This window comes from Corylus avellana, chromosome ca2, assembly GCF_901000735.1.
Source record: "Corylus avellana chromosome ca2, CavTom2PMs-1.0".
Lineage (NCBI taxonomy): Eukaryota > Viridiplantae > Streptophyta > Magnoliopsida > Fagales > Betulaceae > Corylus > Corylus avellana.
In genome coordinates this window covers 26,609,582-26,622,114 of record NC_081542.1, presented here as the reverse complement: position 1 = coordinate 26,622,114, position 12,533 = coordinate 26,609,582, and the positions used below count along the sequence as shown (strand labels likewise).

At 38.0% G+C, this 12,533-nt stretch overlaps 1 protein-coding gene across 1 annotated transcript; it reads right to left on the bottom strand.

Moving 5' to 3' along the window:
* Positions 1 to 11,795: 11,795 nt before the first annotated feature.
* On the bottom strand, positions 11,796 to 12,533 carry LOC132169465 (uncharacterized). The gene is made up of 2 exons (XM_059580497.1): positions 12,059 to 12,533; positions 11,796 to 11,902 (listed from the first exon to the last, which is right to left on the bottom strand). The coding sequence occupies exons 1-2, from the start codon at positions 12,531 to 12,533 to the stop codon at positions 11,796 to 11,798; spliced, it is 582 nt and encodes a 193-aa protein (XP_059436480.1).

The following is a 12,533-nucleotide window of genomic DNA, read 5'->3' as shown; positions in this document are numbered from 1 at the left end:
GGGACCTCCTCCTCCTCCTCCTCCTCGTCCACCCCTGGGCCTGGGACCTCCTCCTCCGGCAGTGCTGCCTCTGCCTCAGCCACCGCCTCATCCCAGTTCAATTCCCACTCCCAACGGTTCCAGGGTAGTTGTGCCCCTGGGACTGGGACCTCCTCCTCCTCGTCCTCCCCTAGGACTGGGACCTCCTCCTCCTCCTCGTTGTCCTCCCCTGGGACTAGGACCTCCTCCTCCTCCTCCGTTGCCTCTGCCCCTGGTTCCGGCACAGGCTCAGGGGGATCGTACTCCTCCCCATTGCCCGGTAATTCTTCTCGCTCTGCCTGGGGTGGGTCGGGTCTTCTCTTTCTCATTACCCTTCTCCTCCTTCTCATTGTCAGTCTCCTCCTTTTCAGTGCCCTTCTCCCTCTCGCTGAGGAGAGCATCCACCTAAATCCTCTACCGGCCGCACGGAGGAGGAACAAACGCCTACCAGCAACCATCGCTTTTTCGTCTCTCCCCTCTCTTCTCTCCCTTTTCTTACGTGTTGAAATTTTTGAATTTCAAAATATAAAACCTATACTAATTTCAAAAGTCAGACTGAGACAAGGGTATTATTGCAAAATAGCATGTCCTATCAATGCCATTTGGTATTCGGTAATTAAAAGAGATAATTCCTAAAATCACCAAACCTGAGGAAATCGAGATCATTGTAAAATAGTCCCTTGGTAGCTCATTTATATTTAAGTGATAAAAACTGATAATTTGACTAGTTAGGATATGGCTTTTCAAGTTTAACTCATTTGTATATTTATTTACCTACTAATATAATATCATTCATATGCATTAAACCAAACTATATTTTGATAAATGCGTAATTTTTGTGTCTGGAAATTATTCGTCACTATAAGATGTCAATGCTTTTAAAGTGATATTTATGTTTAGACATTGTTGGTTGAACTGGAAAAGTATATAAAAAGAAGTCATTTTAAAGTGATATGAAGTGGTTTTTGATGGTAGAAGGAACTTGGATGTCATCAATCAGTTTTATTTCATTGATCCCAACTCCTAAGATCCACAGTTTGGATGCGCTGAAAAAGTTGAACAATAACAGTCTATAGCTGGAAGATATTTCTACATGTTAATCTTTAGAGTAAGGGGAGGAGGCAGAAATAATTTTTTATTTATTATTATTATTATTTTTTTTTCCAAGGGAACCATATGATGCTCTCTTGTTACCAGCATACATCACAAGCAAATGAGCCAACAAGATATTATTCCCAGTTCTACCATCAGCTTTACCTTTAGTTGTTCAACAAGCTAATGTTTTAGTATGAAAATCTCCTCATCCATAGCAAATATCACAACTATTGAATGTAGATATTGATAAACAGACATAGAATCTTGTAATGATATTCACACCTAGGAACAAGTTTCGTGTGCCAATAGATTTGACTCATAATTGTTGTTCCATAGGTAATAAAAGAAATGAAAACAACAATGAACCAAATTCGACAAGGTCTACTTTAGACTGATTAAATAATATGAATTGATAGTTTTACTCTTTCTTTGATTTTGGTGGTGAGTTTTACTATTTCACCATCGAGATCTCAACGAGATCTTATCTTAGTCTAGATTAAAGAAATATTAAAATTCATCACCAACAAAATCAAAGCAAGACTAAAACATTCAATCTATATTAGAAGAAATTGTGTAATGCAATAGTCATTATGTTTTATGAAATGATTTATATGTCATCGTCGATATCTTAACAATTGCTTTTTACATGACTCAGATGATGCAACAAAGTATGATTTTTTAATTCAAGTCAACTTGCAGGCGTGTGCCTTATTAATTTTTTTTAACTTAATATATTAAATTAATATTTGTCTTTGTCGCATGTGATTTTTAGGGCTGCACAAACGAGACGGTTATAGTTATAACCGCCCCCGTCAACCGCTAACCGCTTGGTAGGCGGTTATTAAAAACTGCTAACCGCCTAGGGCGGTTGCGGTTAGCGGTTTTAGGGGTAAGCCAAGGCGGTTAATAACTGCTAACTGCCTACTTTTATATATAATAATATAAATATAAATATTAAATATTTTATATTAATAAAATATATAATAAAAATCTAAAACGACGTTGTTTAGGTGTTTTCAATTAACTAAAGCTTCTCCTATATTTTACATATTATTTGATTTCATTGATTTGTACTTGTAGGAGTGTTGTGCTATGCCTCCACTAGGCTTCTTTGGCTCACAAACTGTGATGGAGGGATTTGGGTAATTTGAGAATTTATTTGTTTTACATATTATTTGTTTTGGTTGTATCCAGACTAGTTGATCGTGCTATGACTCCATTTAGTTTGTAATATGTATCCAGACATATTATTTGTTTTGGTTAGGGGTGGGCAGATTAACCGGTTACCGATTACCGGCCGTGTATCGGTTTCGACTGAACCGATATTAACCGTAACCGATATACCGATATCCTTATCGGTTAAATTTTTTATACCGGTATACTTATCGGTCCGGTTAGAAATTTCATATCGGTTAACCATTTAACCGATATAAACCGTTAAGTAGGGATGCCAAAACGATGTAGTTTTGGAATTATATATATACCTATGTAACCTTATCTTAATTTGGGTTTGGGTAGGTTTGATTTTTTTTTTTTAGTAATGGCATTGGATGAGATTTCTTTGCCTTTGGTTAAAGCATTTTTCATTAACTAGTTTTGTTAGTCCAATTAGCATTCATTATGTTAATTAGTCGATTTGCTTTGGAAAAATGTACTTTATAATATAAAAAAAAAAAAGTTGTGGTGGATCAATATAAAAAAACTTCAATTTTTAGTCCAAAAAACAAATATTTGGGTTCCAACAAAAAGTATTTGGTCCCTAAAACAACTCACTTTTAATAAGTTATTTTAGCCCAACAAAAGTATTTGGGCTCTCAAAAGTCAAAAAAACTCATTTTTGGCCCAACAAAATAAATCAATATAAAGCCCCACAGTTAAACCGGTTAACCAATTTAAACGAACCGTTTAACCGTGTACCGTTATAACCGATAATTTCGGTTAAAATTCTTATTGGTCCGGTATCGGTTAATAAACCGTTTAACCGATAAAAGCCAAAACCGGACCGTTTTAACCGATACCCCGACCTAGTTTTGGTTTTCGGCCAATTGGCCATGCTATGCCTCCATTTAAATTTTGTCTTCTTAATTTTTTCATTTGTAGTTGGATTAATGGATTTGGGTTATTTATTACTATTTATGTGAAATATATAATATGGTATGTGATGATTTGGGTCAAGTCTTATTTAATAATATTGGCTGGCCCAAGAAACTTTTTTTTTTTTGGGAACATTTTGGCTTTAAACCCTTAAAATAAGTCTAAAAAAATAGGTCAATTAAATGTCCAAAACACTTATAAAACCCATATAAAAAAAACGGTTATAAAACCGCTGATTATTAAATTGAATAACCGCTAACCACTGACTATAGGGGGTTGCGGTTATTAAAAATCGATAATCGCCCAAGGCAGTTGCGATTAGCGGTTATAGGCAATAACTACCGATTATAACCGCTTGAGCACCCTTAGTGATTTTTATATACATACTTTTAAAAAAATGTATATGAGATTTATATACTATTTTAATCATATTAAAAATGAATGTTTCATATTTACATACTTTTTAAAAATGAATAGATCGAATTAAAAAAAAAAAAAATCTTTGTTTTTACAGATCTATTTATTTATTTGTTTTTTTTTTTTTAAATTGAAGTTTCGGTAAACTTGTGCAATGAGTTTGGGCTTGCCTGGCTTACTTGTGTTTCATTGGGCTTGTTGGAACCCTGTCCAAATTACATGAGCAAATACGTAAAATCGGAGCATCAAATCCATGAGGGAAAATAATTAGAAAAAAAAAAAATCCATGAGGGAAAGTGCTTGTCGGTTACTATTGGCCACAGTCAAAATCGTTAACCATTGACCAATCTTCTAAAAATCCACGGAGAGGAGAGAGAGGGCCGTGGAGATGGAGGTGATTGGTGGAGATAGAAGAACGAGGAGAAGAAAACGGGAGAAAATGGAGGCGAAAGAAAAAGAGCTCAATATTAGCTTCGTTTTGTCCAATAAACAATCTTGATGTTGGCTGTCTGATGCACATCTTTAGTTTTCTTTCTCCAATTCCAGGTACTCCTTTTTAATTTCTCTCACGCTTTTTTTAGTTCTTTTTAGTTCGTTCAATTCAGAGTGTCTTATTATGCGTTGAGAGTAAAACCCAACCGTTAATTTCATTAAAGATCATATTTTTTTCTTGTTGGGTGATTTGTTTTCATTCATTTGGGTGTACTTTTTGCTGAGTATAAAAAAATAGTTTATCTATCACTGAATTTCTAGAAAGTGCATTAGATATTGTAACTGGGGTGTAATTAGCCATCTTCCCAATTCACTTTTGTTGATCTAAAATATACTGGTACAAAATTCGAGAAGATAAAGTTACAAGCTTTATGAGTCTGATTGCAGTTCATGTTGTTGATATCTTGGAGTAAATTTTGATGTTTAGTTGGGTTAGCTGCAACTGCTTTGAATCTACAATCTTGGAAAAATTCTGAACTATCACACTTTCCAGGATGATATGCAAGTTTAACCAGGTGTCCTACAACATATCGCAATTATCGTTGTTATCACAAGAAATTTGTGAACACAGGTCCCAACAATTAGAGAGAAAAATATAGTCGATCAAAGATACAAGTGCACATTACTTTGCATGAGGTTCGCTTGAATAACGCATCATTGCAGGAATCAGTGACTCCACAGTTTCATACGCATCAAGCACGATGAGGTCTGGGGCAAACTTGTACTGCAAAAGAAGTTCATTGATTATGGCGGCCCAGAGTGGGAAACAAGGGGCAACCTGTAGATTCTGTTGGGGAATATGTTCTTAGTCTACCTGAAGGTCTATTAGAACAGCAGGTCTTTGAAGAACTTCCAATGCTTTCTTTGCTTCTCCTTGCTGAATCCAAAACCGAGACCAGGGGTGGGGGGTGGGGACTATAAGTATCAAATCAAGAAATTGGCTCACAAATTTAACAATACTCAATCAAAACCAGTAACATACTATCTGTATTTTAAAGTGGTTAAATAACTACTCTTTTCAATGTATTAGTTTTGTCCTTATTAGGAAATTCATAATTTTCCAATTTATATGATTAACTTCAATGACCTAATCTTTGCAGCATTTTTTCATATTAGATCTAGAAGCAAAAAGAAAGTCATGTTATTTGTGTGAAAAGGGTACAAGGGTAGAAGGGGGCTTCTAAATTTGGAATGCTCCATTAACTATGATGTGAAGGGAGCATCATCTAGGTGTGGGAAAGGCAAGGCTCACGCTTATTAGCGTTTGAGGGCTTTGGGCTTTGTTGTCTTATGGGTGCTGGGGTTGTGGGCTTTTTGGGTGGGTTGGGTTGAGGGTGTTTTTGTTGTTTTTTTGGGTTTCAGGCTTGTGGGAGCTCCATGTGTATACATCTTGTGTACTTAGAGGCGCCTTACGCTTTCAATAAAAAATTTCATTACTTAACATAGTAAAAAAAGTACAAAACAGAACTGATAATCAGGTTTCCCAGTGTAGCAGAATACTATGGATCTAATTCTAATAATTACTATATCAGCTTCTAATTTTTGTTTTCCACCACTCTTGTCATTTTCTTTTTCAGCCGAAGAGAAACTGCTCAACTGACACCTAAATGCCCAGATCATAAAAAAAATTTAATAGGGGTGGCACCCAATACCAGAATCCATAAGCATGATTATGGAATTCCCCTCTCTTGATATTGGATGTTGAGACTTGTCTGTATCAGTCCCCGCTCTTAATATGGCAGCTTTTCTAACTAGAAATGAGGGAGCTGAAAAAGACTAATCGATGTCAGGAGAAAGACAATATTTTCTCTCTACCAAATCTCAAACCCCATTGGATAAGACATTAAGTTAATACCTAATCCCCTTCCATCTTTAGAATTGAGCAGTGTGTCATTATCAAAACAAGTTGGAATTGGATTTGGTATGCAGTACCAGGGTTTATATGCCGAAGGGGGATAAGTAGGTGATTCTTCGAGAAAGACTATATATCTTCTTAATGCTGGTGGAAATATCACCACTTGTTAGCAGGGCTGGCTTTTGTGTTGAAAACTCCTCAGGGCTAAACTAATGCCTATCAAAGTGGTTTTTTTTTGGATGGGTAAGTGGAGGGAAAGGAATTGTTGGTATGGCGATGGGAAGAAAAGGAAACTTAAGAAGCAAAAACCCATATTATCCAATTGAATTACGAAGGCTGGACTAAGTTTCCCAATACAAAAAACACATAACTAAGACCACCTACCATTTGCATAAAACGAGACCCAGAAAAGCTTTCAAAAGCAAAAACTTAGAAACTTTAAATAATAAATACATTGAGGAATTGAAAGTACTTAGACTAGGAAAAACATAGCAGGACAAGGAACGAGAAAATTAAAATCAGGAGCTGAGAGAAAACCAATAAGTAGCATAAATTAGTGACAACAACATTCCACAAGAAAATCAGAAGGCTTCTAGAATAGCACCTGAATGTAGTAGTGAACAACAATTTCATACTGCTCCTTTAGTCTGGCAAAATATACCAATTCTTCAACCCGACCATGCACATAGGATACTAGTACAAAGGTTTAAGAAAGAAGCATTAACTCTCAACCAATAATCATTTTTCCAGAAGAAAAGGCAGACAAATAAAAATAGTACCTGTAAATCCAAGAAAGCTTCAGGAAGTTCTGTGAATTCGAACAGAAACTTGATGTACTTCTCCTTCTTGTCCTTCTCATCCACGGCAATCTCATAAAGCTGGCCATTGTCCGTACCAAGAACGACTTCATTTGTAGAAGCTGTGTTTTAAACTAATCAATACCCATAAAAAAAAAAGCTTATACATATCTATCAAACAACCCATGGCTGAAACGATGAAAAATTACCTTCTGTGATCTGTTGTCTGTTCCAGGCAATAGCATTCACCACAAGACCTTTCAATTTGATTAAAACTCGAGCCTTGGTCCACTTCGCATGAGTGTAAAAAGTATCAGCACCTCCACTACCAACAACGACGGCAATACATTGGCTCCCTCCCGGATCAACAAAAACCCTGTGGATCGATTGCTCACCAGGACGACCCACAGAGAGATCAATCTCTATACCCCAAAAAAAAAAAAAAAAATCAAACCTAGAAATGTGATGAAAAGTGAAACGAACAAACAAAGAGTGGAAATTGAGAATTCGAATTCCCATTCTAAGTATACATTTCAGGCAGAATTGAATTGAATTCAGAGAAGAACGAACCGTAGGAGTCGCCGATCCCGAAATCGTGGCGAATGATCCATCCTTTACTGGTGCCTAGTAAAATGACGTCGTTTCCGACGGCCATGCACGTGATAATCCCACGCCCTTTAGCCGCATATCTTTCCGGAAGATCCACCGTCAATACCTGTCTTCCTGGATCCATCTTTGAATTATCCACGTAACCAAACACCCCCCCCCCCCAATGTACTGTAAGTAGGGCGGTTAAGAGAGCAAGCCGCTTGCGAGCTCGGGCTCGGCTCGCATATGCTCGGCTCGTGCTCGACTCGAATATTAAATGAAGCGTTTCGTGAACACAAATTCTAACTCAAATATTAAACGAAGTTAGCTCGGCTCGACTCGACTAAGCTCGTGAGCAGTTCGTATAAGACTCGAATTTGTAATTCACATAATTCATCATATTAATATTAAAAATTGATGATTTTTTTTTTTTTCTAATAGCATCATTTTATTATAAAATGATGCATATCCTCTTTCTTTGAAACCAAGTACCTTACTATATTGACTCAGGCTCCATACTTCGCTAGCCAGACTAAGCAAATGCTCATATGCAAGCTGGCTTCTTGAGCCGTTTAAGAGTAATTGAAGTTTCAATTTATAATAAAAAAATAAATTAATAAATTAAATATAAGAGCCAGCTCGTGAATTGGCTTGGCTCGGCTTGACTTATTATGAGTTCGAGCTCGAGCTCGATTTTTTGGCTCGTCCTTAAGCTCGACTCGAGCTCGAGCTCGAGTTCAAGTAAAATTTAAATAAACCGAGTCCAAACAAGAGAAGCTCGCCCAAGCTTGACTCGTTTACACCCCTAACTGTAGGCCCACCTGGTCGGAGCTCAAAGTTGCAGAAGTATGAATCGGAGTTGGAGAGGAGCTAATTGCACAACTATCAATGGAACGACAACGTTTCTCAAGGTAATCGCTTCAGGCCGGTTGGAGTTTAGCGCAAACTGGATTACCAGCTCCACTCAAACGACGACGTTCTCCTGCAGAATTCTTAACATAACTATAGTCCATATAATTAATCTAACAAGGAATGTCAATGTAAGTCAAGGAAAAAATTTAGCACCGGAAGTGGTTAATCATCACGCCTAGTTGGCAATGATTTTTGTTAGGGAGAAAATCGGTAATCAAGTTTTGCTGAATCCTGCACGTCATCTCGAAGGCTTCGTCACTTCAGTTTAAGGTTGGGATCATTTTAAGGCCCACCCCCCACGGGAAGGACAGCTGTCAAGGCCGGCGAACCAACCTATCCTCAGTGCCCGCTGCGCCGAACCTCTTTACGCATTTCCCCGCCAAGCGTTAGGAGTCGCCTAGCCTTAAACACAGCATACCGTACGAGAAGCCATTAAGACGAGCCATGTCCACTCACGCAGGGGATGGCCCACCTCCTGTAGGGACCGCGCCGATTGTATGACCTTGTTGGCCTCTGACCTTGTAATGGAAATCCATTTTAATGAGAACATGAGGAATATTCAGAAAATACTCGTCTTCTTCCTCTCTTCTCTGTGTAGACCTTTGTTTGGTGTTTGTCTGTATTATTTAGTCGCCTTGTGTTTTTTAGCCTAAATCCCTGACCGGAAACTGTGTTAACAATTTTCATACAGTCGACATATGATGGTTTGAGCCCTCTGGTGTTCAACGCTTATAGGCAAGGGATTGCTACACTCGTTTTGGCACCCTTTGCTTTTCTATTCGAAAGGTTGGTAATGGTATTCCTTTCTCTTCATACTTTTTTTCTTTTTTCTACCTGTAGGTGGTAGTTTAAGGTTGAGGCGTTTAAAGGAGTGAAAGACAGAATTGGTGTTGGAAGTTGGTGGTGTATGAGTGTAGGACAAGGAGGAGGAGGGACACTGGTATAGGGCCCCGGTTCGTCATGCTTGTGTCGTCGACAGACTCGCTAGGAGTCGGAGGTTCCACTTCGGACTCTTGGTCCTTGTCGTACGGGTTAAGGGCAGATGTTGGAATGACAATAATGCCCACGCCCGTGTGATGATGGGATTCGTGTGGCGGTAGAAAAATGCTTTACACGATACCTTTGTCCTACTTTTATCCAATTTTTATTTTATTTTATTATTATTATTTTTGTTTTACACGTCCAAGAGAGATGGAATTTGAAATAGTGACAGACATGGTTCTCAGCTGTTTGAATTTTGGTAAGTGTTAGGAATTAAATGATGAAATTTTGAATGATGAAATTTCGCCATGATTCACCCACTCCTCGCCGGAATCCCGTGATCGGAAGGCATTGAGAGAGAGAGACAGCAATGACCAAAGCAACCAATTGCATCTTATATGCATACACGAGTAAAAAAAACAGCAATATCATTCTTCAACCTTAATATCCACCCAAACAATTCATCACTAAAACAAAGAACCCCCAAATAACCCTCACTAAAACATAACCCACAAATAACCCAACAATGATCTGGTGTCGTGCCCAAAGAAAAACAAAAAGAACACTGAAAAATTCTTACCCATTGTAGAAATCAAACAAAAAAACTACGTTCGTAGATAAACAACACTGATCCGATAGCTATACCATGAAATACAACAAAAAGATTGAGTTATGGGTAAGATTTACAGGCTGCCGGAGATAGAACGATGTGGTGGCCGGCGGTTTTGGGGAGAGAGATGCAACTGTTTGGTATTTTGGGGCTACTTTATCACTTTCTGAACATTATGGGGCTAAAATGAAAACGGCTGGTAGTTTGGGGGCTTTTTTATATTTTTCTCAAAAGGGCATTGTAGTAACTTACCCATAACAAAACGACATCGTTTTGCAGTTTCCATCCAAATTGACGGTTTTGACTAACGTAGTGGCCAAAATGCAATAGTTTGGTAGTTTGAGGGGCTACTTTATCACTTTTTGAACATTAAGGGGCTAAATCGAAAACGGCTGGTAGTTTGGGGGGGCTTTTTTATATTTTTCTCAAAAAAAAAAAGGAAAAAATATAATTTAGCCCCCCAAATTATCAGCGATTTTTATTTTAGCCCTCTAATGTTCAAAAAGTGATAAAATAGCACTCTAAACTACTAAAAAGTTGCAATTTAGCCACTTCGTTAGTTAACACCGTCAAATGAGATGAAAAATACAAAATGACATCGCTTTTTAAGGTTAAGTTACTAAAATGCCATTTTGAACATTATCACTTTTTGAACCAAAAGAACTATGAGAATTCTCGCTTCGACTGCAGCAAACTTTTTTGGGGTTTTTAAGAACTCGACAATCTCTTGAAAATCTTGCTTTGCTCATGTTGTACAGATGTTATATATATGGGCATAAATTGTTAAATTTGGATCAAGTAAAACTCGACTATTTTGAAAAGAAACTAGCTTATAGAGTGGACTGGTAACTTTTTTTTAGTACTATACCTTCCGAGCCCAAACGGCAAGTTGGGGCCTCCTGGAGTGTTTGTAGATGATGTTCTAAGCAGTAAAGAGCCAAGCAATATCAATGGAAAAGCGAAATTCCCCAACAAATCGAGTATTGCAGGCCACTTCTTGATTTCCAAGGGATGAGCCGCAAAGTCTACATTCTTCTCTTCCATTTTCCTCAGCAATTCTTGTGGTAATCCGGGTAACTGAATTTTGACCCTCTGAATTTTGTCTAGTGTTGGATTGAAGATCTCGGTGATTGCAACAGTCCCATTCTCAAACAGGTCTACCTTCTTGCCTAGCCACCCCATAGGCCATGGGGTGGCCGTCCAGCCATCCCCATGGAGCCACCCCCAAACCATCGTTCGGTTTTTTTTTTTTTTTTTTCAAAACAATGTTGTTTTGGGGGGCATTTTTTAAATTAATTTTCTTTTTCAAAAGGATATTTTAGTAACTTAATATTGCCAAGACGACATAGTATTGAATTTTTCATCCTATTTGACGGTAATGACTAATGGAGTTGTCAAATTGCAACTGGTTGGTAGTTTGGGAGGCTACTTTATCACTTTTAGAACATTAGGAGGCTAAAATAAAAATGGCTGGTAGTTTAGGGGGCTAAATTATATTTTTCTAAAAAAAAAAACGAACAATGGTTTGGGGGTAGCTCCATGGGGATGGCTGGATGGCCACCCCATGGCCTATGGGGTGGCTGGGCAAGAAGGTAGACCTGTTTGAGAATGGGAATGTTGCAATCACCGAGATCTTCAATCCAACACTAGACAAAATTCAGAGGGTCAAAATTCAGTTACCCGGATTACCACAAGAATTTCCTATGTACTAAAACATTTTGTCAAGGACTACAACTCAGGACGCGGAGATTTCAGCTTTTAATTATATTCTCCCTCTTGTAGAATTTCATAATAGAATAAAGAAATAAAAGTAGAGAAAGAGACAAAATTAAGTGGTTCCGCCAAAGTGTATTGAAAGCCTTAGATACTACATATTTTTTTGATTGATTTTTTTTTTTTAAGAGAAATCGAGAGCGGATCTTATAAATAAAACAACTTAAGCATTACGCTCTACATAAATGATATCAGAGATACAAAGGGAGATTTCCTCAATAAGGCTGTGTTCTAAACTCGATGATAAAGCTTCCTTTGCTAAGTTGTGGGCTGCACCATTTAGATGTCGTCTGACATAGTTTACCTTCCATGCTTGCAAGTCATTTAAAGTCTCGTGAGCGTCCTCTATAATGTGACCATAACAACTCTAATTTTTTTTTTTTTTTCCCTCCTTTTGCAATGCCTGGACCACTTGGAGTGCATCACCTTCCAGGATCACCCGAAGGAAACCTAACTCGCCACAAAAAAGAACAATCCTCAATGCCGCCATTACCTCCGCAATATCAGGCTCGTTGATATAGTCTTTTGGTGCTGATAAAGTTGTCAACACCTCTCCCATGCTATCTCGGACTATAACACCTATTCCCATTTTCCTTTTGTGTTTATCCACGGCTGCATCCCAATTAACTTTAACAAAGTCATCTTTTGGAGCTTTCCAATGGAGAACCTTTGTATTATCCCTCTCTATTACTCCCTTAATCTGGGAATTAGCTGTACGGTAGGCCTCCAAAGAATCAATTGCATTCTTGACCACTACATTACTAGGACTAACCTTTTCCCCATGAACCAAAGCATTTCGTCTTAGCCATATACTCCGAGCGACCACCACCTTGATTTCCATCTCTTCCTTATCCAAGTAACAACAAAGCTCCTCCACAATGATCACAAAATCCTCATGCAT